Genomic DNA, 27474 nt, shown 5'->3' with positions numbered 1-27474 from the left:
TATCCCTTCGATGGTTTTGAATGACATCTGTACCAAAGCATCAGAAAAAATATCATTGTAAATAGAACTGTTGGGTTCACCAACATATTTAATAAGTGTACTCATACAATATTTAAATATTCCATGGCAGAGAGCAAGTTTCTCAGTGGAAAACAGATGGTGAACAGGTACTCTGTGCTGCTGCACTGTTAAGGAGACACGTAATACTTACAGTGAAGAATGATGTACCACAGAAACGGGCACACATGCCTCGAACAAAGCCTTCATGGGCTTGTATAGTGCGGATACACTGTCGTTTGGTCAAGTTCCAAATTTTAACCTGATAAAAACAAAAGAGCAAATATTCTGTAAGCTTTCCACAGCCCACAGCTGCAGTTCACAATTCAAGAACAAGAGATCACACATGTTGTAATGAAATGGCAGAGTTGGCTTGGACACTGGTCAGATTTTATCATTAAACTAATTATTTCTTTCTTGAAAAATAATTTTAAAAGTGAGGCTCTTTCATTCCTACCCTCTCCCCTGATCTAAGCTGCATACTTGCTGCATTTTGCACTCTCCTATTTTTCAACTAGAATGCTTGCTAAAAACAGCAGCAGTTACTAATTTAGCAAAAAATACCCCTTTAAAGACAAAAGCACAAATAAATTTGGAGCCAACAGAATTTTTTCAGTCCAGTTGCTGTACTACATTTTCTATAGATGTCCACCTCTCACAGAGGCTTCTGTTTCAAAGCTTTTGGGCTCATTAAAAAAAACAACGAAGAAATGGAGGTCATTTTTTACATTTTTATTTATTTACACTACCCAGTACTTTACTCCCTCTACCAGTGGATAAGAAATCTGGCTAAATTTTCATAGAAATTTGTTTTTTCTCTGAAAAGTTTAACCTCCCTTATACTGGTGCATGACATGCACTTTTTATAAAAAGAGAAAAGCAACTAAATGCCCATAAGATACCTTTAAAGTATTCAAGTACTATCAAATGAGCCATGGAAAGGTAAGAAAAGACAGGGAATTCAGAAAAGACAGGTAATTTTTTCTGCAACTAGTTCCAATTAAAGTGGTGATTGCTATTTATAACATTTACATAAAACAATCAAATACATATATAGGGTTAGCCTCTTTTAGGCAGTTTGAAAAATTGTTATTCCAAGAAATTTTTGGTTGTGTGCCCCTTCCCCCTAGCTAATCTGGCCGTTTAACTTCTTTAGGAGGAGGAGTGTGGGGGTCATGTGGGCAGCAAAAAGCAATCACAACATATAATGGGTTTGCATAGCCAGGTTTTGGTAGTGGGAGTCTACAGGGGGGGCTTCTGTGAGAAGCTGCTGGAATCTTCCTCCACATCCAGCAGAGCCAATGCCACCCAGTTACCATATGGACCCACCACTGGCCAAGGCCAGGCTAGTAAGAAATGGTGGTAACAACTCTGTGATAAGAGGGAATAAAAGTTAGTGGGCAGATGTAACTGCACTCAGAGAAGAGAGGAGCAAGAACACGTGAGAGCAATAACTCTGCAGACACCGAGAGGAGGGAAGAAGGAGGGGGAAGAGCTGAGGTTCCCCTACAGACTGTCATGAAGACAATGGTGAGGCAGCTGTGTCCCTGGCACCCATGGAGGAGGTTAATGGGAATGAAGAGATCAGGTGCACCTGTGGAGAAGACTGAGGCCAGATGCACCCAAAGAAGGCTGTGATCCACAGCAAGCCCTCGCTGGAGCAGGCTTCTGGCAGGGACCTCTGGACCCATGGAGACAGGAGCCCACACACTGGTGCAGGTTGCCTAGGACTTATTAACCTGTGGGGGACGCACGCTGGAGCAGCCTGTTCTTGAAGGATTGCACAATGCAGAACAGTCATCTACACAGCAGCAATTCATGAAAAGCTGCAGCCTGTGGAAAGGATTCACACTGGAGAAGCTCATGGAGAACTATCTCCCATGGGAAGAACCCCTGGTGGAACAGCAGAACACCTCCTCTCCCTGAGTAGAGGCAGGAACAACTTGTAATGAACTGACAGTAACCCCCTTCCCCATTTCCCTGTGCTGCTGGGGAAGAGAAGAAAGAGCCTGGGAGGGAGGGAGGGGTGGGAGAAAGATAGTTTCAAGGTCTTATTTTTCTTCTCATTATTCTGTTCTAAGTTTATTAATGATAAATTCAATTAATAACCCCAAGTTCAGTCTGTTTTGTCCTTGGTGGTAATAGGTGAGTGATCCCTCCCTGTCCTTATCTCAACCCATGAACCTTTCACTAGTTTGTCTCCCCTGTACAGTGGCAGAGTTATAGAACAGCAAAAAGGTTCATCTTCTGAGAGAGGATGAAGATAACACGATGAACAATAACAGAAAAGTAAAGCGTGACAAAACCAACCAAACAACCTAACAAAACACAAAAGAGAATAAAGAAAATAATGTAACTTCTTTGTTGTGGTTTTTAAGCTTACCTCTCCATCACAAGCTCCAGACAGTACTGTAGACAAACTTTTTGGGTGTTTGGCCATGCAATTAACTCCATCTCTGTGGCCATCAAGCGAACTAAGAAAGGGTTTTGCAAACACACGTTCTAGCTTTGTGGCATTCAGAGCTCTTACGTACTCTCGTGCAACCTCAAATGGATGCAATGCAGGGTCATAGTTCCTTGGAACTGCAACAGAAAGAACACATATTAGAAACCCATGCTGGAGCAGGTCCAGAGGAGAGATGATCAGAGGGATGGACTACCTCGCCCGTGAGGAAAGGCTGTGAGAGCTGGGGCTGTTCAGCCTGGAGAAAAGAAGGCTCCGGGTAGAGCCTCACTGTGGTCTTTCAGTACTTAAAGGGGGCTATGAGAAAGATATGGACTTTTTAGACAGTCTGTTATGATATGATAATGAGTGACAGTTTTAAAGAAGTTGCCCTCCTGCTCTGACGCCGCTCCCAGCCCAGGCTCTGCCACCCCGCGATGCCGCTTCCGGCAGTCCCGGGGCCCGGCGAGGGAACCGCACGCGAATCCTGGCCTGGGACCGGCACCAGCGGGGAAAACTCCCGCCGCTCAGAAGGAGGGAAGCCCAAAGCCCACTCTCGGTGCCCGAGCTCTCCGATTCTCGCTGCCAGTGGGCACCAGCGCAGCGGCGAGCGGAGTGGGGTGGGGCGGGACGCGGACCACGGGCGCCCGAACGCCTTCCTGCCTTCCTCCCTCCTGCGCCGCCGGTCTCATCCCTTCCGGGCGGGCTGTGCCGTGCCGGCCGGGCAGAGGGCCAGTCCCGGAACCTCGCTCACCGCGCTGCAGGTCCAGCTTAGTCTCCCTCACGTAGTCATCGGGGTTGCGGCTCAGCACCTTCACCTTCATCGCGCCGCCGCACCGCAGGCCCCGCGCGCACACGTGACCGGACGCACCGCGCGGGCCGATCTCGCGCTAGGGCGCGAGCCCCGACGCGGTCCCGCCCACCTGTGCGCGCGCAGCCGGCCATGGGCGCCGCGGGCCTCGCGTGCGCGGCGCGCGAGCCGCTGCCCCGGGAGCCGCTGCCCCGGGAGCCGCTGCCCCGGGAGCCGCTGTCACGGGAACCGCTGTCACGGGAACCGCTGTCACGGGAACCGCCGTCCTGGGAACCGCCGTCCTGGGAACCGCCGGCGCGCTCCGTGCTGCGGCATGTGCGGCTGGAGAACCTGGCGGCGGGAATGAGCGGCGGCGTCCTGTCCACCCTGGCGCTGCACCCGCTGGACCTCGTCAAGATCCGCTTCGCAGGTGAGGCCGGACCCGCCGCCCCCCGCCGTCCTGCGCTAAAGACGCCCTGGCGTGCCCGAGCTCGCCAGGCCCGGCCCAGGACCTGCCCGGGTCCTGCCGCACTTCCTGCCCAATGCCCGCGCTGTTCTGCCCGCCTCGTGCGCGGCTGCAGCGCCCCGGTGCCGGCGGGGCAGCCCCACGGCTTGGAATAAACTGGCCATAAGGCCAAAGGGACGGTCTCCCATTCTCTTCCCTGCTATTCCCTTCTTGTCGGTGGTCGGGACTGTGAAATGTGCGCTGTGCCTCGAGCTGTTCCCAGGCAGAGCAGAGCCTGCCAGCCTCTTCCCGCCCTTCCGTGACCACCGGTGCCAGAGGACAGCGGAGCACTCACTGCCGCTAACAGCCTTGTCCCAAGCCCGCGGTCAAAGTGCACCTTTATGCCACCGATTTTCAACACTCAAAGCCTAACGGTAGTTTTTGAATAACCTTGGTCGTTAACAATAGCGGTATTATTTTGCAGAAAACTCTTTGATTAGTTTGTTTTTCCATAGGTAAACGTGGTGACTTCTATTGACTTTTCTGCTGATTTAGGAAACTTGCCCCCCATTTATCATATTCTCTTTTAGAGAGGTTGAAACGTTTTACTATATCTTTTTGTTATTTTCTTAAATAGACACATGGATATTTTAAGATCTCAAAATCAAACCATGACAGAGACATTTCACAAAATGTAAAGCATTGCATGTCCTACTTGGGTACATCCTGGGCTGCATTATGAAAAGCATAGCCAGCAGAAGGGCTCTTTTCTCTGTTTTCTATTTGTAAGAATACATCAAAGTACCATGTCTAGTTTGGGGCTCTCCCAGACAAGGAAGGAAGGTGATAAACTGGTGTGATTGTAGTGGAGGCCACCAGGCTGGTGAAGGGGCTGGAGCACATGGCATAGCACGGGCTGACAGAACAGGCTCAGTTTGGCATCAGAGAGGAAGGGCTGAGGGGAGCTAAACTTGCAGTCTGTGACAGTGTTATTGGAAGACACAGAGCAGGTAAAGTCAGATTCTTGGACATAGTTAGTGGGCCAAAAAGGAGCAGGCGCAAGCATGAGCAGGGAAAGTTCCAGTTATTTTATTGTGAGAATGGTCAAATACTGGAAAAAGTTGCCCAGAGAGGCTGTAATCTCTCCAGCCATGGAAACATTCAGGAGTCAGCTGGTCGTGTCCTTAAGTAACCAGATCTAATTAGATCTGGTTTGAGTACAGGTTTGGATTAGGTGGCTTTTGGAGGTCATGTACTTTCACATGCTTCTTTGGGTTGAAAATAACAATTCCTATGTTTTTTCTTCAACCAGGGAGCAGGAGCCAATATCAGAAATGAATGTTGTGAAGATTCTTGGCAGCATCATTGACAGAAAGACTTGCATTTGTGTCTCTGATTTCCCGTGTTGTTTAATATGTTTATAAACTTGATCTAGTGTCTGCATGGTAAAAAATTTCACAAATGTCTTTGGGAAGGGTCTAGCAGCATTTATTCAGGAAGGAGAAAAGAGATGATTGTGTTATAGTTCTGGGTGGTTGTCAGGGTGTTGAGGCCTTGTCACACTGTGCTCAGCAAAATAATTTTGTCTTTGGTGCTGAAGTCTGTCACAATGTGCAGTACCAGACACAGAGTTCAAGGAGAATGAATAATACATGTGGCACTGAACAGAAACACCTGTTTACCAGGATTAATTTTGATGGGGACACAAAAACTACACTTCTTGTAAAACTTGGAGATAATTTTCAGTACAGTTGCAGTCTAGCCATATGTCTATATTAAGAATGAAAGCTGCTGCTATGTTGGCATCATAGAATAATTTAGGTCAGAAGAGAGTTAAGGAGTTCACCCCCTACTCAGATAAGCTCTGCTTAGATCACTTTGTTCAGTCGTAGTGTACTGGAGTTTTGAGTAGCTCTAAAGATGCTCTTCAGGCAACTTGTTCAAGTATTTGGCCACTCTGCTGGATGAAAAGTTCTTGTCAGAATTCCCTGTATTTCAGCTTATGTCTGTTACCTCTTGTCATCCCACCATGGACCATATCACATATGTATCACATATGTCATCAGTAATCAACTTACTCTCTTGCTGTTATGGTAGGAGCAGTAGTAGTTACTACTCCAAGTTTTGTGGATATCCATGTTCTACATGATCTTCAGGCAAAAGCTTGTGTGTTTTCTATATTTTTGAAGTGACATGTTCTGAATATTTGGAAAACCAGCTGTTTTTATGTGGGAGAAGAAACCTTTGAGTATTCTGGTAAAAACTGACTTGGGAATTAGTAAGACGTGACCCATTGCTTTATAGAACATTTTAAAGAGATAATTTGAATGTAAGGGTTGTTACTTGGGTCTTGTCTAAACAACTTAGAGAAACATGTCAAGGTTCCCATCCAATTCACTTGAAATATGATGCAAAATTGCTGGAGTGCTAAAAAGAAGAGACAGAAAACTTGAAATTTGCTGCTCATCAAAAATGCATAAAAGTGCATTTGTTTAGCCTTGTCAGGTTAATAGGAACTTTCCTCTTGCTGAGCCAAGGAGGTATCTCTTATTTTTGTTTCTTTTTACCCCCCTTTTTCCTTTTTTTTTTCTTGAACTCTAGGCTTCTAAAGCTGTAAACCCCAACTCTTGCATACTTGTGAAATAATACTCTTGTAATATAGTTGATCAATTAAGTTTGATGTTTATTTATTGCTTGCTTTAGAGGTGTGGATTTCTGTGCTGGCTTGGATGCAGTTGAACTTTCTGCCTCCTGAAAAGGTTTCCATTATAATTTCTTTCTTTCACAGTAAGTGATGGATTGGAGCTGAGGCCAAAATACAATGGGATTCTCCACTGCATGAGCACTGTCTGGAAGCATGAAGGACTACGAGGCTTGTATCAAGGGGTAACTCCAAACATGGTGGGAGCAGGGGCTTCCTGGGGACTTTACTTTTTCTTGTAAGTAGAACCCTAAAATGTGTCACACCCTGCACAATGTAGTGTTCAGATATACACAGCATCTTTGTGAGGTACAAAAATGTGCTAAATGACTTACAAACTTGTCATTCTCTTGGCTAGTCCAGGTCTGTTAATGTTTGCTGTTCTAGAATTTAAGCAATTTGAGTCAAAGACCTGTTCCTTTGTCTGGTACAATGCATTCCCTTGATGCTGTGAAAATACTAAGGAATTTGGGAGGTAGTGATATCATTCATAAAGAATTCTCTAAAAGTGCCAATACACTGTTCTTAAAACCTCATGAAAGCAAGAATCTAAATTGATTTCTTAAAAATTAAAGAGCGTGAAGTTTTCTACTAAAACTAAATGTTCCTTTGTAATCATTTTAGTGACAGCTTTTTCATTGTTTTTGTCAGTTGTTGGACTTTGCTTTTAAAGCCGTTTTTAATATTCTACTTTGTTAGCTCTGTTACTGTGACTTGGGTTACTGCTTATCCCTATTACTTGAAATATTTTAGGGACTGTTTTAGTTAGGAACATTTTAGGGACATTTTAGTTAGCTGGCATGCCTATGCAAAAATCACTTGTCAGTTGTCTAGACTCTGTTATTGTTGTACTTTAGTCCTTAAGCTTTGCTGCAGATTGTTATTGAGAGTTCATCTTCTGTTGACAGTTTCTTAATTCACAAAGATTGCAAACTGGACCAAGAGAAGAAAGCTTAGTGTATGTCTGAGCTAGAGGGTAGCTACCTAATGCTGTGGTTTCCAATAAACTTCTTTTAGAACTGAATTCTTGATCTCCAGTTAATAATTATATTTTAGATGTATAATTATATATATACTGTATAATAATTATATATTATATATAAAATAAAACTGTATATTATACATTATATATAATTATTACATATTTTATATATGTAATCATATAATAAATATTATTTTACTATGTATATATAATATATTTATAGATATGTAATATTATATTAATATCTTTTATGAATATATATATAAAATATATAATTTAATAATTTCAATATGCAGTCCCATTGATACTGACAGTTTAATTATCCAATTTAAATATATATTACCATAGTTCACTTGAAAGAGCTAACTGCTCAGAGACCAATTAATCAATTAAACAAAGGTAGTTTAGGTGCTTTTTCTTGAGAGGCTGTGTATGCCATGATTTTAAGTTAGGTATGTCATTCTGGACATGTGTTTTTTGTGATGTAGGTCTGTTTTCACCTTTACTAAATTATGTTGTATATTTTCCAGTTACAATGCTATCAAAGCTTACAAGAAGGAAGGGAAGATGGAAAGTCTCAGTGCGAGTGAGCACCTGGTGTCAGCTGCAGAGGCTGGTAAGGTTAAATGCAAAGATTAATGTTCCCTTGTAGCCCTTCCATATTCTGCTACCTGCCTTTCTGTGTCACTGCAGCTTTTTCTTACAGGTGGCAAGTGTAAGTGTTCCAGCCCAAATGCAATAGTTTGTTGTCTGTAAATAAAACAAAGAGGTCTGGCACAAATAGTTGGGTCACTGTGGTCCTTCAGTTTTGCACAGAATTAGCAGTGGTCAAAATGTCTTTTGTCCTTGTTTTCATTCTCTATAAGCACTTTCCATATTTAGTACTGTATAGGGGCCCAAAATGTAATGATAAATATGTGCTGCTATCAGATTGCTAACTTGTTAAAAGTTTAGCACTTGGACCTGGAAAGGACGTGGCCTGTTGAATCATGGAATGGTCTGGGTTGGAAAGGACCTTAAAAATAATCTAATTCCAACCATCTGTCATTGTCTGGGACACCTCCCACTGGATCAGGTTGCTCAAAGCCCCATCCAGCCTGGTCTTGAACACTTCCAGAGATGGGGCATCCACAGCTTCTCTGGGCAGCCTGCTCCACTGCCTCACCACCATCACATTAAAGAATTTCTGCCTCATATCTAACTTAAACCTGCTCTCTTTCAGTTTTAATCATTCCCCCTTGTCCTGTCTCTATCTGCTGTACAGGCAATTTGGAAGACTTTTTATTAGGATTTTGAAGCATTCATTTAATGTTGAAATATAAGGCATATTGTTTGACCTGAAACACAGTAATGGATTCTGCTACAATGATATTTTCAATAACCTGTAAAGTTATTACAGGTTGTTATTATTAACCTGTCAATATTATGAAGCAAATTTTTATCACTGAGGTGTCCATTAAGTTTTGAATTATTGTATACTGAAGAATAACTCGGATGATCAGTGGTACATTAAGAAATTACATTTCCTGTCTACTTCAGATTATACTATTAACTGTGGAAAGGTGAAGCAAAAAAAGGGACTGTACTGGGAACATGCAAAAATGCTTTTTTGCCCTGCACAATACCCCCAGCAGGAGTGAATTGGACTTGACTGTGAGCTTTGAAGGAAGAGAGAAGGAGCAATAGAGGGCATAAACTTAGTGTTTTAAACAGTATGAGTACTCTGGTAGGAGAAGTAGTTTTGTCATTGTAGAAGCCTGTGTTATATTGTTATATATATTACATATATATATATAATGTGAATAATATATATTGTTATATATATAAACTGGGACAATCTGTGGAGTTGGCATAACAATGAGTGTAACTTCTGTCTGTTCTCAGGAGCCATGACTCTCTGCATTACAAACCCAATATGGGTGACCAAGACTCGCCTTGTGCTGCAGTACAACGCTGGCGTGGATCCATCCAAGCGGCAGTACAGAGGAATGCTTGATGCTCTTGTGAAGATATACAAGACAGAGGGCGTACGTGGCTTATACAAGGTAATCACATTTTAGAAAAAATCCAGGATTGCCTGGCACCATCCAGTAGCATGGTGAGACTTCTAAATATTTGTCTATTAAAAGAAAAAATTGTAATAGGTCATTTTCATTCTGTGCGTCTTTCCCATTGAACTGCAGCAAAAAGGCTTAGTCAGAAGAAAAGCCATTATACTGTTGATAAACTGCTTTGTAATTTTTTTGAATCTTCCTATAATTAGAATTTTGATAAGCAGGGCAGCAACAAGTAATCTATGTTGCTGCTAGCACTTCCTTGCATTTTATCCTTTACCCTCTGTATTTCTAACATCTTCTGGAAGATAACATGACTAAAGTATTTGCTAGTTTTTTCTTCCACAATGGTTAGTTTCACAACTGTTTATTTGCCCTCTGGTTATTGATGTCTGTAATCTGTCATCTCTGGATACATTAAATTTGCAGACTTCTAAATATGGTCTGCATATTTGTGGGGTTTTTTTTTTTCCTTTAGTTTAGGGAAACAGATGGCAACAAGATTTCAGCTTTTTGTCTCCTCCCTTCAGGTCAGGACATCAAAATGCATTCATCAGTGCCTGGAAGTTGTGAAGAAACTTCTTTTAGTTCAGTCTGGCTCTTCTGCAAGTAATGCTGCAGAAGCATAGAATGGCTTGGGTTGGAAGGTTAAAGACCTTCTTGTTCCAATACCCCTGCTATGGGCAGGGGCACCTTCTACTAGGTGCTCAGGCTGCTCAGAGCCCCATCCAGCCTGGCCTTGATCGCTGCCAGGGACAGGGAACAAGACCACTTTCTCTTAGAAATTGTCCGGATTACTGAATATTGGCTTCTTTTATTTTCAGTGAAAAATGTAATCTTTCCTGTTCTCTAAGACTTGTGTACTTCATGGCAATGAATGCCAAATTCTAACACTAGGGGCAAGGCACCTTACTTATCCCTAAATTGAAATTGTCAGGATTTATGATTTGCCTGCCGGGATGTCTGCTCTGTTCCATGTAGATAAGTTCTGATGTCTTGGATCTGTTAGGTTTTAAGATATCCTTCCACCCTTCTTTTCAGATTATTCGTGTGTGTAGCATGTGTCGCCTTTGGCACTAGACACTTCTTTGTAGTGTTAATCTGCAAGTGTGGGACTAAAGCAGCTACTTCCTTTAAAAGAGCAAATTATTTGCTTAAATCTGCAAAGAAGGTGACCTAAATAGGTCTTGAGTGACCTACATAAGTGTGCACATCAGGATTCTCTCAGCCTTGTCTATACTGGGGAAGAAGTCACCTCTTCAGGTGGCTCTTTGACTTGTACTTTAGTTTTAGCCTTCCTCCTTTTCAGTGTTTGGGGGAGTTTTTATTTTTCTTGCTCTATTTGAAATTGTACAGCTAAAGCTTTGTTAATTGCCCTGAGTCACAGGAGTTGTAGTACACACAATGATCTTCTTTTTCTCATAATCTTCACTTCAGATAGCTTTCCTTACAGCAGATAAGAGGATCTCAGATAGTACCACCTTAGAGTAAACGAAGGGATCTCGAATAGAACAACTGTCTCAGATAGAATTGGAAATAAAATATGGAAAGAGATTCTTTCTGTTTGAGATTTGTCTTCTAAAGAATGGTATATCTGACCAAGCTATTCAGTATTGCTCTTTATTGCACAGATGCTGTTACTGATATGAGCAAATCCTTTCAGTCCTTTGAGATACAAACTGGTAATGTCAGCCTATATCAATCTTTCTACCAGGGATCAAAGCTGTCTTTATTAGCTCTGCTGGGTATTGATTGTTCATCAAATATAGTTTGTCTGAGTCTGAGTTTCTCGGTAAGTTGTTCCTCTTGAGCTTGGCCCAGTTCTGAAAAGGCAGGAGGAGTTTCCTTCATTCATTATCCCAGTAATCACCCAGTCATTGATCTTCCACACCCTCCATCCATTGGGCTTTGACTTTTGGCCTCCATCCCCGTGAAGACTGGGAACAGAACTGCTTTGCTGCACACCAGGCTGAATTAAAAAAACAGCTTGGGGTTATGAAATTACACCCATGGATCTGCTGGAGATCTGAGCTCTAAAAAATTTACTTTGCTGTGAAGTTGAGTGTCATGCAACTATCTTCATGTCATGAATGCTGTTGTTCTTTTCAAGCATAAGGTAGGAGTGACCAAACATGGTAAAATAGTTGTAAGATTGTAGGATTGATGCTTTTAGGAAAACATAAATTATCTCTGAGCTCTTGAGAAATTGTTAGATGTATAATCTAAAGTGACTGACTACTAAGATATCAGTCAGAAATGCAACTAACATCCTTCATGGCCTCTGTATTTCTGTATGTGCATTTTTTTATTCTCTTTCATTGATGATATAGAAGCAGCAGTTGAAAACAGAGCAATGTTTAATAAACAAGAATAAAATACACAGGAAGTGTAGAAAATTTAAGGAGATTAAAGTAAAATCCACGTTCATCAAGACTGAGAATAATTACGTAGTGTGCTGACAACCACAAAAGTCGTAACAGTAATGTGTTCTTGTTACCAAGTGAAATATATTTCGACACATATATATATGTATATATGCACATAATATATTCTGTGTTGTTATTTCACCTTTGGTAGGCAAGATTCCATGCTATGGGAGTAGAATACTTTTTCTGGTCCCCCAATGGCTAAGGCACTTAGTTCTCTTTATTATGCAATGCTTTTGCTTCTGTTATTTTTCTTCTTGTAAATATGAAGCTTGTAAGCTTTCTATATCTTTGTACTTGTACATTGCAAAGTCCATTGAGATTTGGCCATCTTGATTTTAACTTAAATTGCAGGTTCTAACAGAGATGTAAGCATAAGTGGCTTTCACATGAAAGATGGTAACATTTTTCACCATGAAGGAATCAAGATGCTTATGGCAACTTCAGTGCCTGCACAAGTTGTCAGAGCAGGGCACTCAGATACTGCAGGTCTCTGACACACTGAGAGCCCAAATGAAGGCAACCCTGGAGAGATTACAAGGAGTATTTGCTGCATTCTTTTGAAACATACAGCAGAGGCTGTTCTGTCTTGAGTGCTGTCCAACCCTTCAGGCAGTGATTAGAGCACCACATCACCAATGAACTTTGTTAGCTTCTTTACTAAGAAGCACAGTTTTTCCAGTGTGTACGTTTGCCTGTGTTTCTTTTTATTGTGATGGGTAACCTTTGAAACACTAACCAACAGGACATTTTCTTCCTGTCATGGATTTTCAACACTGAAAACGCTTTAAGCCAACTTTAAAATATTTCTTTATTCCCACTCCCTGCTGCTGAAAATGATAGCCATTTAAATTTCTAATTATATGTTTAATTCTGTCTGTTGTTCCTTTAAAAGAGAATTCAAGCAGGACTTCTTTGAGAAACCATTCATCTTGTCATGCCTTCATGACAAAAATCTTCTAAAGATATATTTCAAATATTAAAGTAAAAAATAACAAGAAATACATGAAGTTATTCTAAAATTTATCTTTGCAGTCATATTATGGATCAAAATAAATATTAAATTCTATCAAATTTTGTGGTAAGAAAGAACTTTGTATTAAATTATTCTAAGAGTAAAAAAATATAACACATTCCAAAAACTTTCTTGGCCAGGATATTTCAGTGCTGTGAAGAAATCAGTTTTGCTTTGAAACATTTTCCATAAGAATACATTGTTTTCTATGATCTGTAGAAACCTGGGTCAGCTCCTATTTTACTGAGGCACATTGGCTGTCAGTTGTCTCACTCCCTTCTTACATTCTTTAATATTGGCCCAACATTAAAAGTCCCTCAGTCTTTGGAAGCTTTTCTCATCAGCTCAAGACTTAAAGCGTGCTGGTATTTGTTTATGAAGTACAACCAGTAGATGCTTTAGGGCTCTTGGGTGCAGGTTATCCAAATCTTCTGGCTTAAGTTTAAGAGTTTAGCCTTCTTAAAGGTTGTTCAACAGTCTTCTTTTGTTGGCAGGGAAAATATTACTTCATTCTTCTATGATATTAATACATCGTTCTAATTCTTTCCAAGTGGAGAACAATTACTTCCACTGTCTTTTATTGGTTTTACTGTTTAATCACCGGGAAATGTTTGTGAAGATTTTCCCTGCTATCACTGTCCATGAGTTTCATATTGTTCCTTCTTTTGCTGACCCAGATAATTTTTTCTTTGACATTTTTAATATTTTTTTTTCTGCTCCTTCTGTTTTTATGTTACTTTTATTTTCTTCTCTGATCCAGGATTTCTGAAAACCAAAGTTGTCCTTTTCCCTCTGTTGGGGCCCTTTGGCTTCAAATTTCACTTTTTGCTTACAGCTGACAAAATACAGATATGTGGTTTAATTCCACTTGTTCTCATTTGGGGAAGCTTTTTTTTCTGGGACTTTGACTAGCGCTTGATGCATTTCATCAGTTTGTGGTCACTGATGGTGAGTTCATGACCATTATTTCCTACTGTGAGAAGAAATTTATCGTCATATATTAAAGAAATTCTAAAAAATCATCTCCTGAATGACTGAAAAACTTCAGAAACCTATATGTAACATTTGGAAAACTTGGAAAGCTGATCCTTGAAGTGGTATTTTGTGTATTATCCATGCAATTTTTATGCTTGCTTTAGTTCTAGTTGTTGGGGGGCTTTCTGCAATTTGGAAGTTTTATTATTTTGTCCTGTTAAGACTAATGCAGTGGACTCCTTCTAGGATCCTTTCTCTTTTTCACGTTCTCCAGGCTTTTAATTGTATATTGATAAGTCTTTATTCAACATTTTGAGCTTTCCTTTTAGTCTAACACAGAGTTTGGCATCTGGGCACATTTTAAAATTCCTTTTTTCTTGCCTGAATGGATGACAGGAAATAAAACTGTTCCTCTTTTTTTTTTTTTTTAAACTTTGTTTCTTTTAATGCTTTTAACTATATTTTGATCACTTAGTGATTGTCCCCCCAACAGTTTGCAGGAAGCTTTTGAGTTCCTTTCTGGCCAAGATGTTTAAGCCCCCATTTATTTGTGTTTTTCAATGTAAGTGACCAACTCTTAAAAAAGAGAATTAGTGCTTTTCAGAGCCCATGCAGCTGGCAGCTCATTTTAATGGAGCTAGTCCTGCTTCTGGTGGAACTCCTGCCTTCTCATTCTTGTGGAGACAGTTCAGAAAGTACCTGTATTCCCCCTTCATTTCAACTTTTTTGAGTTTAGAGGTTGATGTATATTTTCATGTGTTTGTGTGTGTAAGAAAGACAGGGCTGGAGCAGCTCACTCTGTTCTCCCACAGGGACATGGGGTGGTGGTGGACATGGCAGGGTCAGGTTTATGGTTGGACTTGATAATCTTAAAGGTGTTTTCCAACCAAAATGATCCTATATAGACACAAACATTTTTAGTATAGAAATATATATATCTATCTCATAGACACACATTTATGTAGAGACACACATGCAAACACATACATATCCACTTCCTGGGCTCAATCACAATAATTTTTTGTACCTCTGCTCCTGATGGTCCTTCTCTGAGTTGCCAGCATCTGTCACTGCTTTACCAGTCTCGGGTGGGAGCCAGATCCCTCCGTGCCAGTCTCTGCAAAGGGGCAGGCACTAAGCAGCACATTTGCAAGACCACAGCTTCATTTGTGGTCTTGCAGTCCTAATCTGTGTTACCAGTTTGTGCTCTGTGAGGTGAACTCCCTGTTTTATCTCAGTGACTCAGTAGGTGACTTTAGGCTGTATGTCAGAAAAGTTGCATTTATTAAGTATTTGTGTGATGCCTGTCTTTAAGAATAAGAGTCAGGCTGCAACAGCTGGGCAGGCACAGTCTGCACATTAAGGGAGGACAAATGTAAGTGTGTGAGCTGTGCTCTGTCAAGTTGTTTAGGTTTTGTGCATTGCCTTTTAACCTTGTTTTATCCTTTCCTTAGGGATTTGTGCCTGGTCTGTTTGGAACATCTCATGGAGCACTTCAGTTCATGGCCTATGAGGATTTGAAAGAGAGATACAACAAGTATAGAAACAGAGTATCAGATACAAAATTGGTATGATGCTTGAGAATAAAATTATGTTGGGGCCTGTAAATAAATAGAAGTTGATTCGGTTTGTTGGGTTAGACAGCAGCCAAATGTACAAAGTATTGGTACATTAATTGAAATGCAGAATATTTAGAAGAAAATAATACTTTCTCACTTTTTAGGAACAAGCAACTGTTTCTCACTGTTCTTAAAAACCAACTTCTTATTTTGGCAAGTGTTTTGAGAATCTTAGAGGAAGGAATGAGGGTTTTTTCTTTGTGGAACCAGAGGGGTTGGTATTTAACCCTGGAAAACTGTTGGGGGTGCAAGTTGGGCAAAGGTAGCTACTTTAGGAAGAAGTGTTTCTCTTGATGGGACTGAGAAGGCACAACACATGTTTTACAGTCAATTACTTGTAGCACTGCATGTAGTAAACACTGACATTTCTTTTAATGTGTTGTATTATAAGGGGGAAAAATCTAGAGTGTTGTTTGGTTGTACATTTAAAAATCAAATAAGATTTTGGGAACTCGCTAATTTGAACCATGCCTAAGACAAGCCTGACAATTTTTGTTGCTTTTAGAACACTGTGGAATACATAATGATGGCAGCTGTATCCAAAATATTTGCTGTGGCAGCAACATATCCCTATCAAGTTGTGCGAGCTCGCCTTCAAGACCAGCATAACACATATTCTGGGGTGTTTGATGTGATCCGCAGGACATGGAGGTAGGTGTGCAAAATTAAAAGCCTACATGTTGGAAACTGAGCTTTACAGAATCAGAGCTACCTTTACTGGCTTCTGTGCTGACTTGCAGAACCAGTATTGTTCAGGGCAAACAAAGTGTTAGTTGTACAAAGTCATATTGTGCAAGATGCCATCAACAGCTGTAAGCTAAGGAGAGAGGAGGAGATAGGACAGAGTCAGTGCCCCCCTGCAGGTTTCTGTTGTTTATTCTGTCTGCCTGCTCTCTTCAGCGAATTTCACAGGCTGAAAAATAACATTGTCATGGCCAGTTTGGGACTAAATGAAGTCTCACTTGAACTGCTTTAGTTTATCACATAGGACAGGAGTGTTGTGCTGCTGGGAATTGTGGCTAATCCAAATTCCTGGCAAGGTGAAGTCAGCTAGCCAGTGCTGATTATACTGATGTCCCTGGGTTACCCTGGGGCCTGACTGCATTTGTAGTCTAGTCCCAGCTTCCTGTAGGACCTTTGGAGACCTTTTCATATCTTCTCACAAAACTTCCCTGAGCTCCAGAGTGCAGGGGAGAGTTTTCCCACAGACTGTGTAGTTACTAAGGGTGGCCATCTCTGCACTGCACCCATTGCTTTGGGCAGTGCTTCTGGGCTGCAGCATATTGCTGGAGAGAGGAGAATGGAGTCCTGGGCTGTGAAGAGGTGCCTGCTGAGCAAGTGACCGAGGCTGCCTTGTTCCAGGAGCACCCCTGGTTCAGAGGCTGTACAGCCTTTTTGACTGGAGGCAATCGAGTGCAAAAATAGCTCTGATGTGTCAGTGCTGTGCCCTTCAGTGCTGCAGGCTACAGGAAGGCTTGTTGGTTCTGGTCAAGTGTAGTGCAGCCATTCTGGGGCTACTGCTGTGCTCGTGATGAAACAAATGTGACTTAGGGAGGGTAGTGTAAACCACATCCAGGCATTCTCAGGAACTCTGTTTACTCATCCTTCCAGGTGTCCTAGGCCTGTGAGACCAGCACCTAAAGAGCTGACATTTAATGTCTCTGAAAGTTTTTAACAGCCCTAGCATGGCACACAGATTCAAATTGGGTCAAATTACATTCTCATTTTTTGGCCAGTAGAATCAAAATTCTGGAGGGGTTGCTTAAATTCTCAAAAATTGAATGCTGACTTTTCTTAGTTGTTTAGCCAGTTCTTGTAGCATGAAGAAAGATGGTAAATTGCCTTCTACTTAGACAATACCCACAAAAAACCACTCAAAGCCTAGGCTAAATAGCTGACCTACATAAAGCTACTCTGTGTAAAAAATGATGGGTTAATCCTTGATGCACTTTAAACACTGTGTGAAATTATTATTTCTAACCTGAAGTACGTCTCTCAATGGGAGTGTGAGAAATAAAATACCAGGCTTTGTTCTATGTCTGATTTTTTTCTATTAAAAGACGTTAATTAAAACCTTTTTTTTTTCTTTAAAGGAAAGAAGGTGTTCATGGATTTTACAAAGGAATTATACCTAATGTGATCAGAGTGACTCCTGCCTGCTGTATTACCTTTGTAGTTTATGAAAATGTGTCTGGCTTTTTACTTGGTTTTAGAAAAGAAAATAATTAAAGGTATGAACTTGTGTTCCTAGGAAGGAATCTATCCTTTATTTTTTATATTTATGATCTGGGAGAAATTTAGTTCAGCAGTCTTCTTTGACACTGTGAATTGATCTGGTATTTTGAGGAAAGAATGTAGAGACAATAAACCCTGCCAACATCTCTCCTGTTCAATATTCCTGCATTGCTGCCTTCCTCTCTGAATCAGCTGCATCTGCTTGAAGCAGATGTCTGCAACTGTGAAATAATAGTGCTGTGACTGGGTGAAGGCAGCTGCACAGCAATTCCATTCATCCTGGCCTGCCTGGAATAACCCACTAAGCAGTTTCAACAAGTCTCAAGATAACAGTTGGTGAGATTCTGCTCCTGCACAACTGGAAAACTTCACATGAAAGCAGCCCTGGAGCCTGTCAAAACTTTCTTAAATCTTTGAGTCTCATTAAACAAGGAATGTCGTCTGAATCCACCTCTGTGTTATTTGTCAGATTTTAGGATATGGAATGCTCCAGACTCTGTTGTTCATCCAACAAAAAAATGCTGCCTCAGTGGGGTGCAGTTTGGAAACTGAAATTGTTTTTTTAAAACAGCTGTCCATTCTTGGGTTTGAATAATTGCAAGTCTGATGAAACTCGGCTCTTGTCTCATACCAGGACAGATTTGCACTGTGGTTTTTAATTTGGTTTTAGCAGCAGATTGACATGCATTGCTGGCCACTTAATTCATTTTCTCTCTTTCATTCTTTCTCCGTCTCTCTTCATGCCAGAGTCTTTCTCCGTTAATGATACAGCTGACCAAATATTTAAGTAAATGCATATTTGAAAGTGGGCTTGCATTTTAAAGATGAGGATTTTTTTTCTAGTAATCCCACGGTGATCAAACCAGTCTAAGTAACAAATAGGACCATACTTACTTTCAATAATATCCTCTAGGAAAAAAAAGTTTCTAGTCTTAAAAAAATCCTGTGCATAGGACTTTCTTAAAAATACCAGAACAATCCGTTGATATCTTCTGATTTGGTTTAAGGAAAAGATTGTTAATATATTGATTACTAACTTCCTGTTAAATTAAATTATAGTACCTCTCAGTAAATTTGTATAATAATTATGGGTTTTTTTCCACACCAGTAATTGCCATCAAGGATATATACTTTTTAGAGCTCTGGGTTTTGTAGTTTGGGATTTTTTATTTCTTTAAGAAAAGGCATTTCTGACCCTAACATCTTCTTGCTGTTGTTGTAAGAAGATATTAAGTATCTAGTAAGTATCATTTAACTAGGAAATAAGTTAGCAAAGGCTATCCAACAGTTAGGGGGAAATCATCAGTTGCAATGGGAGCAGAATAATGACTTAGAGAAGTTTCCTGTTTACCAGACTAACCTAAAGCAGAAAGAAAAATTTTAATAAAAAATTTAACAGATTCGGAACTTGGTTTAAATTTGAAGTTAAAATCTGGAAGGCTACAGAAATTACTCAGTATTTTGAATCTTTGTTCGGTGATCCACTTGCCTGTTTTTGTAGCTACTGTTGCCACATACCACATTTTGTGTATTACTAAGTTTATTAATAATTTATACTTTCTCTTCCACAATCCCATCTCCTCTACTGATAAGAGTTTTTAATCCCATTAGATAATCTCATCTGGGACCACTATGGCTGGCTTTGGTTTTTATTATGGAAGGTTGTGTGTGTATTTAGCTGAAGGTAAATTTACTGGAAGTTTACCATGTCAATTATGTAGATCCATAACAGCAGCTTCTGCCTTTGGAGGGTCCTTACTGGAGTTTGTGTGTTTTCTGGTACACAGAATGAATTTAATGGAACACTGAGTTACCTCTACCACCCAGGGTCCAAAACATATTGTGAAGACATAGGAAAATATCATAAAAGAGAGAAAGCTGTGCATGTGCTACCCTGGATTAGTGTGCTCTGGGCGCAGAACAGCTTTCTCATTCCTCAGGATAAGTGCAGGGACAGGCTGGGAGCACGGGCACAATCCCTCACTGTGTGCTGACTGACGCTCTGGGCGCTCGCACCGCAGCTCAGCTCATAGTGACTTGTTTGTGTTCAGATACCTTAAAACCATCGTCCAAGCCAGTGAAAACATTACAGTTCTTCAGAGACAAAATGCCAGCTGTGTAACTTGCTGGCTTACAGCAAATCTCACACACCATCTTGCAGTTGGGCAAGCCCAAGTGCTCCCCTCACTGCAGGTGTCCTCCCCCAGTATCTGCAACAACAGCTACAGGCAAGAGCTACCCATCCAAGAGATGCCTTGGGGAAATCTTGCAGCCTGTTCAGAAAAGGAGATTTAATCCTAAATAGCTGAAATAAATTACTTATCTCAGATTTAATGTTTTTCTTTCCTTTTAATTTCTGAGAAGAGTGGAGATTTTTGCATGTTGTACATGCTTTTTGTGGGATTTTTATTTCATAAATGTAAAATTGATTTTGTAATACAAACATGACTATTGTTTTTCTTTAGAATGTGTGCAATTTTTGAAAATACTTGAGTAGGTCACAATATTTGGAAGAAAATACTTAAAACACTGACGCTTATGGTCTGTTGGCATGATCGGTGTTGTCACTTGTCAAACAGCTGTAACATCGTTGTTTCACTTTACTAGTTCACTTTTTGAAAGCCTAGGCATTTCAACCTGCCTTATTTCTCTATCTTCTGAACTGCTTAATATATCTAGCTTTTAACTAACACCAAAGTGATTCTATTTATCTGAAAGGGTAAATCCGGGAGAATTATTTTATTGGAGCAATGAAATTAAGTGTTGTAACTGTAAAATTATTTAGTGTCTGCATCTTAGTAGTGAAGACCAGTCATAGATGATATACTGAAATGCAGTCTATCAAGAAACAAGAGAGGGAAGGAGAGCTCAGATTGTCTGGTTTTGTTCAGTTATTCATAATGAGGTGTTTAACACTTACCACGTTGTCTAGGTCACAGTTAAGTCACGAGGAGTTTGTTGAGAGACAAGACTGTAACTGCAGAGCATCCTATTCAGCAGTCAGCTGATTTTTCTTTCTTAGAAATTTATAAAGCCTTCTAAAAAAATCGTGTATCATAACACCATGTAAAATACCTGAAACACATTAATGTTCAATAAAGTACCCTGGATTTTGTTTTGTAAAAGGTCTTATTTATTTGATACAAAATGTTATGGTTAATTCTAAAAACAGTGGTGGTATTACATCAAAAAAGAAATATAAAACATTAGTGAACTTGGTTTTGCTATTTATATTCTAAAATGATTATTATAAAAAGCCTCTGCCATGTGCAAAACAAGACAAAGGCTACAGATGCAAGGCTTTGGTGCCTTTCAGTCCAGTACTTGCATCCAACTCTATAGAAATAAATTCTGAAAAAAATAGTACAAAATTTTTTTTTTAAAAAAAGGTCTTATAAAAAGGGAGGCAAGTTATTTTGGCAGTTCTTCAATGATGATTCGGGAGACTGAATTCCATCCAGTAGAAGCATCTCCCCGTGGATAATCTGAGCACGTCCCAACCCAGATGGCAATATCCACCAAGCCAGCGTTGATCCCTTCACACAGACCTTCCACTGGTTAAAGACAAAAATCAGGTACCTCAGCAGACACAATCCCTTTATATTTCACAACTGAAGGTTGTGAAGTACTTCAGAACAGAATTTTGTTGCAAGCTTTGTCCTATGTAGTTAAATGCAAACAGTTTTTAGAATTTTAGAACAATTTCAGAAATAAAAACTCTTATGTAGCGATGTGGCAGCATCAGTTACTGCCACGCAGTGCCTCTGTCCCTGCTGCTGTTTGACACTCATTGCAGTACTTGAAGCAGATCACAGTCCCCAGGATGGCCAAATGGGAGGTATAGCTGCTGCTTTAAATACCCGAATTTACACACTGGGAGCTGAAATATGGCTTCATACTGCTCCAGACATCTTTCTAGCAGTGATGGGAGGGGATGGGGGCACAGCCATGCCTGGTTTACAGCTAAGCCCTGTAAAGGTGATTGTCACGCTGTAAGTTTTTCCACTCCTAAGTCACTGCTTCTGTGTAAAGTTCCCCTCCTGCTGCCTCACTAGCCCCACTAGTTGGAGGTGGGGTAATGAAGACCAGTCAACTCTGTGCCTATGCTGAAAAAATCCTATAATAGCTCTAGACATGATTTCGTGCAGTCATGCCGTACAGGGAGGAAAATGGAGAAAGGGCACAGAGTTTACATTCCCTTTTCTTAGTGTCACATCCTTTTATGTTGAATGAATTCACTAATTTGCCTCTGCTAAACAAATTAATAATTGCTCTCAGATATTTCACTTTGGAGGTACTTTTGTGCCCCACCTGAAATCAGAGTAGAAATTGTAGGAAGTATTTCTCATTTTTTGCACAGATAACGTGCAAATATCACTATTTTAAGCCAGCATGACACTATCTACTTGGCAGTAAGGCTGTTTCTCCATAGGCTAATAGAGCACAGAATGTCTCTGTATCATGTTGTGGGACAGATCAGTAGACCTGTCTGGACATAAATCTCAGGATACAAGTATCATGAAAAATACCACAGCAAGAAAGTACCACTTAATAAATCATTATAATACTGTTACTATCAACAGTCAGTTCTGAGGCAGGAGAGTAAGAGGAACAAATGTTATCTGGCCACTCTTCTGCCTCGTTTCAGCCCTCTGACCTCGTGGGGCAGATGGCACCCTGTGCCTTTGGTAACTGCTGCTGCCTTTACTCCACCTCTGCTCTGCCAGCATACATACCTGAAGAAGTTCTGTGTATGTTAATAGTAGAATTCAGCTCTGGGCTCCCTTGATCTAGGTATATGATGGCTTCAATCGGCAGTGGCCCAGCACACTCTGCCCCGTTGAAGGTGAAGTACCAGCGCTGGCAGCAGGCGTTCCTGCACTTGAGCCGAAGGGAGCCGCTGAAGAGCACGCGGAGAGCGCTGTTGGAGCGCATCTTGGTGAACGTGCACTCCTGGCAGGACACAAAAGGCTTTGCTACCAACCTCTGCTTCAGCCTGTTTGTTTTCTATATATTTATATTCAGGACAGATCGGCAATATATGTCAAAATGTTTTGGCTATTTTCTTTAGTTCCCTCTGGGAAAAAAATAATCATAATTAGAGCCTGGAAATAATAATAATTAGAGCCTTGTGGTGCAAAGATGCAAATCAGAGCAGCATCTCGTAGATGGTAAAGGAGAAAAGGATTATGGAAATTCTTTATTTAGATAACATCTGCTGTTAAGTTGGTAGCTTGGTTACCTTCTGGGATTTATGTAAAGGGAAATAAGATCTCTGAAAACTGCACTCAAACCACACAATCATAAGGATTGGAAGAGGCCTCTGGAGATCATCTAGTCCAACCCCCAAGTCCTTGCATGACAAGACAGCATAGTTTCTGTCTCTGCTAACAGAAATCTTGGACTTAACGATTATCACAAGACTTCTGAGCAGTTTATGCCCAATAAAAGCTCCACAACTGAAAAATAAATATTTTCAGGTTTTTAAGTGGTTGTTAACCTGTCTTCAAAATGCTGGATATTATAGGGGGAAAAAAAAAAGGATAAGGACAGTTCTGAAAGTAGAAGGCAGTGAGAAAAGTCTACTGAAAAGGTTGATTCTCCCTCTAGCCACAGCATAGCAGTTAAACTGCTACAACCACTCTGGGCTTTGTTTCATAGCTGGGATTGAGCAGGGATTTTTTCTGGAAGTTTTACACCCAGGGCTGCAGTGGAGCAGCAGACTGACACTGTTTGTGTCAGTCTGGGTGACACTGGCAATTCTGCTCCTGAGCAATGCTAATCCTCTGCAACTGAGTTTCAGTGAACAACCACTTCAAAGCTAGTTATAAAGACAGGTACAATTAGCAGATTAAAGATATTTGTTCCTTTTTAGGACTAGAATGGTGAAAACCTTGCCTTGTTTTGGGCAAGCTAGAGGTACTTTTTTGGTAACATGACTTTCAGCCTTACAGTTACAGATCTGGTCTACTAAATGTACTCTTACACCAGCTATAAAATTCTTCCGAAACCCTAGTCCTGAAATGAAACAGGCACATAGCTGAAACTCAGCTGAGAGGAATCCGAGGTAGCAAAGCCTTTGAGAAGTTCACCCTCGCATGCAGGAAAAGGCCTCAGAAGGAGAGGCTGACCCGAGCCTGCTGTGGTGGTGCAGCCCCTCCCGGCAGAGCCAACTCACCGCGATCTTGCCAAGGTCGATGCCGTAATTGAGCGCGCTCCACGAGCACTGCTTGAAGTTGGGTGTCCAGGACTCCTCGATGCTCTCACGCATGCACTCGCCCTTCTCCCCTTTCAGCCCATCCCGGCCCGGGATCCCAGGTGTCCCAGGGATCCCGTTGGCTCCTGGGTTTCCATCCCGTCCAGGAACACCACTGGGACCTTGTAAGCACATGCCATTATACTGGAAGACAGAACAGATCTTGCTGCTTCTTCCATCCCTTAACTCCCAGGCTAACCAAATCAAACACAAATGAGTAACAACAAAACACAAACACACTGCTGTGCCACAATGGGCTATTTCTGCATCTCTGAGAAAATGGTTCCACAGAAATAAGAATGAAGAAAAATAAATTTTCAAAGATAAGCAGTGTCAGTAGAATTTGCTGTAAAATAAGATGCCTTTTTAAAATGAAAAGATACAAAAATCCTAGAATTAAAAATCTACCTAGTCCAAGAATTAAAACCTGTTGGAAAACCTCAGAAGAGTCAAAACATTTCAATAGAGAAACAAAAAAAGGAGTCACATTTTAATCGTTACTTCCTCCTAACCCACCAATTACTTGTATAACTGTCTATGCCAATACATTTTCAATATTATTTTTCCTTTCTATTTTTTTTAACAGAAAATTTTCCATTTCACAGAGAGTAAATGTTAATGCCACTTTTCTTCTGTCACTTCTCTGGTACACAACCACATCATGATAATCAAGCCCCACAATTCAGACTCCAGTATGCCCACAAAAGGATGGTGATATGGATGTGGGAAGCTGCACCCTGGTAAAGCTGAACTCGGGAACCTTGTTTGTAACAGTGGGAAGGCACATATGGGAGGAGGGCACACTAACATCCTTCCTAACATCACACCACAAGAAAGGTCAAATGTTGCTCTCCCAAACTCCATGTTAACACACATCACCTTCACGCTTTATGAGACTTGGGATTGCCCATCTTGGAGGGTAGGTCAGTGAAGCCCAGAGCTCAATCCCCCAGCAGTCTGAGTGCTGGGATGCAGGAGGAGCACTGGTGTCAGGCAGCACAGGAATGCTGAACAGGAACCTGCAGGAGCTGGCCATGGCTTTTACTTTGTGTTCTCTTTCCCATCTGGTGACTGACTGCTTCCTCTGGTCTTCATCCCAAATCCTCACAGATAGCTGTGTTCTGCTCTTCCACTTTCTCGTATTTATTTGTCTTTACCTAGTTTAAACCACCTAATCCTCACCTGTTTCAAAAAGAAACAGTGCTGCAGCTATTCCCCCTCATGCCAGCCATGCTTCTGTCTGCACTGCAGGAGTTGTAAACTACAGCCCCTGCCCTCTTTCCTTTGTCAGACTGGTGAATTTTCTTCACTGAGGCTGTGTCTTTTCACAGGCTTTGGTGCAAAAACCAGCGGAGCCATCACGGGCTTAGCTGGAGCCACACCACAAGTAAAATCAGTGACTATATGGAGAGGTCTAGTAAGAAGTCAGATGAGGGTCTGACTAATGGTTGCTAGCTTTCCCTTACTATCTTCACCAAAGAAAACCCTGCTGGCTAAAGGCAGTGGAATTATTGGAATATTTTCATGAAGAAAACCATGTTTTAGAAAAGTTAGCTGAAGAGAAGGCTGGTTGGCAAAGCACACACCAGCCTGGGAGAACAATGCAAGGACATTTCTATTTCACACAGCAACAGTTATCTGGGTCTGCTGCTGCTTTCCCACTGGACTCTATTTGTAACAGTGACTGGCTTTGGCTTTTGCATGTGGTTACTCACTGCAGAAATCCTGGATGTGGAAATAGGCAAGAGCTGGGGGCAGGCCAAAGCTCTGGCCTATTGCCCCCATCCCCAGAGACACCAAGAGGGGCTGGCCTGCCTTCACAGAGGAGCTGCCACCCACAGCCAGACAGGGAGAGCACTTCAGCCACGACACATCCCAACATTAAATAGGAGCACAAGAATCACCTGGGCTTTGGGCTCCACTCCAACTAAAATTGTGTGTCTTGCCAAGTCAAGCCTTTTTCATGCTTTCTTAAGCTGGAAATGCATAAAACATATTTTAAATATCCACTGAAGGCAGGATCCCCCCTTGGTCCTGCCTCCACTCTGCCCTGGCAGGGGTTCTGCTGAAGCAGTCTGTACAGCTGGGCTGTGCATGAGTCAACGGCCATTGATTTACCAGCTCTTTGATGCTCACTCTGTTGCACCCAAAAAGCACCGAGCCAGTTCAAAGAAATGAGAGACCCTGAAATACTGCTCAGAAAATGTTAGCTCATCCATATGTACAGACTCCTCATTCTCAATGCAATTAAATTTCCACAATAGAAGTGAAAAGGCAATGAAGTAGAGTAAGGGAAGGAGCTTTGCTAGCAGTGGTGCTTCCAGCACATCACTTTAGGGGATCTCTCTGGAGATCATGGAAGAAATGGCCATACCACTGATTTTCTATAGAAGGTGAACGCACTCCAACAGCTCACAGAAATACCTTCACATCTGCTTTCTACATTCCAAGGACTGGAAAATTTCCCTCCTGTCATCTCTCCCTGAGATGGGATAGTCCCAATGCATTCAGGTTTCTAGTAGCAATGGAATTGCAAACAGTGGTGTGCAGTCCCTGCCGCCAAAGGAAATAATGCATTCATGCCGCTCCAAAGAAGTGTGTTGGGTAAGCATGCAGATAGTTTTCAGAGCATGCAGATAGTTTTTCTCATTACTATATATCCACTAGCATTTTAGGAGCTAAACAGCAGTTAACTGCTTATGTTGGAAGGACCTAAGAAGCATTTACTACTTATGCTGGAAGGGCTGTAAGATTCGGCGTTTTCCCTGCAGGGCGCAGAGCGCAGGAACCAGCCCAGGGCGATGTCCCCCGGAGCCAGCCGCCATCCCCGACCCTGGCCCGATGGGGAAAGCACTAAAACACACTCCGGGCCGCCGAAACCCTGCGCTTTGTGCCAAAGCCCGTCCACCGCCTTCTCCGCGTTTTCCTGATTCAGCACAACAAGGGCATAATTAACTGAATGAACCAAGAGCTCGGGACCGGCGCTGCCCTGCCTGGAGAGGCCGCGAGTTTTTTCCAAAGCCTCTCATCTATCGCTCTTTTCGTACCTTTGCAATAACAAAGCGGCTGCGTGGCTCCTCCAGCCACCCCCGCCCGCCGGGCTCCCCCAGCACCCCCGCCGGCCCCGCTCCCGCTCCCGGCCCCGCCGCTCTCACCACGTCCACCACCTCCCGCTGGCGGAGCGCCTTCTCCTTCTGCTTCCCCTTGGGGCTCTCGGAGCCGCCGTGCGGCGGGGCCGCCGCCAGCAGCAGCGCCAGCAGCAGCAGCAGCGGGGCGGCGGCGGCGGCCGGGCCGCGGGGCATCATCGTGCGGCGGGATGCAGAGCCGGGGCCGGCGGCAGCAGGAGCCCGGGACGCCGCTCTGGGCGGCAGCGCGGGGATAAATGAGCCTTTCAGAGCGCGCAGCCCGAGCTCCCTCCCCGGGGAGGCCGAGAATTTCCATCCTGTAACCGGGCGAGACGGCCCGGCGGAGCCACC

General features: G+C 42.1%; 3 protein-coding genes across 3 annotated transcripts in view; 1 reads left to right on the top strand and 2 right to left on the bottom strand.

Annotated features, from left to right (window-relative positions):
- Positions 1 to 3422, bottom strand: part of DCAF13 (DDB1 and CUL4 associated factor 13) — a 25242-nt gene extending 21820 nt beyond the window's left edge. The window contains exons 1-3 of the mRNA XM_014879340.2: positions 3255 to 3422; positions 2441 to 2640; positions 212 to 319 (exon numbers count right to left, since the gene is read on the bottom strand). Of these exons, the coding sequence (XP_014734826.1) occupies positions 212 to 319; positions 2441 to 2640; positions 3255 to 3324 (378 nt within the window). The 5' untranslated portion in view covers positions 3325 to 3422. The remainder of the gene's footprint in view (positions 1 to 211; positions 320 to 2440; positions 2641 to 3254) is intronic.
- Positions 3417 to 20867, top strand: SLC25A32 (solute carrier family 25 member 32). Its single transcript, XM_014879342.2, has 7 exons — positions 3417 to 3720; positions 6524 to 6674; positions 7949 to 8034; positions 9303 to 9463; positions 15343 to 15456; positions 16013 to 16158; positions 17601 to 20867. The coding sequence occupies exons 1-7, from the start codon at positions 3444 to 3446 to the stop codon at positions 17734 to 17736; spliced, it is 1071 nt and encodes a 356-aa protein (XP_014734828.2). The 5' UTR covers positions 3417 to 3443; the 3' UTR covers positions 17737 to 20867.
- Positions 20853 to 27474, bottom strand: CTHRC1 (collagen triple helix repeat containing 1). Its single transcript, XM_014879343.2, has 4 exons — positions 27154 to 27474; positions 23921 to 24142; positions 22479 to 22695; positions 20853 to 21296 (listed from the first exon to the last, which is right to left on the bottom strand). The coding sequence occupies exons 1-4, from the start codon at positions 27301 to 27303 to the stop codon at positions 21154 to 21156; spliced, it is 732 nt and encodes a 243-aa protein (XP_014734829.2). The 5' UTR covers positions 27304 to 27474; the 3' UTR covers positions 20853 to 21153.

This window comes from Sturnus vulgaris, chromosome 1, assembly GCF_052056855.1.
Source record: "Sturnus vulgaris isolate bStuVul1 chromosome 1, bStuVul1.hap1, whole genome shotgun sequence".
Taxonomy (NCBI): Eukaryota; Metazoa; Chordata; class Aves; order Passeriformes; family Sturnidae; genus Sturnus; species Sturnus vulgaris.
This window is presented reverse-complemented; position numbering and strand designations above follow the sequence as displayed.

Bases quoted from the DNA above. Each gene is read 5' to 3' on its own strand.
- SLC25A32 (XM_014879342.2), top strand. From the start codon at position 3,444: ATGGGCGCCGCGGGCCTCGCGTGCGCGGCGCGCGAGCCGCTGCCCCGG. The intron at 3,721-6,523 runs GTGAGGCCGGAC...TTTCTTTCACAG, and splicing joins CGTCAAGATCCGCTTCGCAG to TAAGTGATGGATTGGAGCTG. The intron at 8,035-9,302 runs GTAAGGTTAAAT...GTCTGTTCTCAG, and splicing joins GGTGTCAGCTGCAGAGGCTG to GAGCCATGACTCTCTGCATT.
- CTHRC1 (XM_014879343.2), bottom strand. From the start codon at position 27,303: ATGATGCCCCGCGGCCCGGCCGCCGCCGCCGCCCCGCTGCTGCTGCTG. The intron at 24,143-27,153 runs GTGAGAGCGGCG...TCTGTCTTCCAG, and splicing joins AGCGGGAGGTGGTGGACGTG to TATAATGGCATGTGCTTACA. The intron at 21,297-22,478 runs GTATGTATGCTG...GTCTTTAACCAG, and splicing joins CATACACAGAACTTCTTCAG to TGGAAGGTCTGTGTGAAGGG.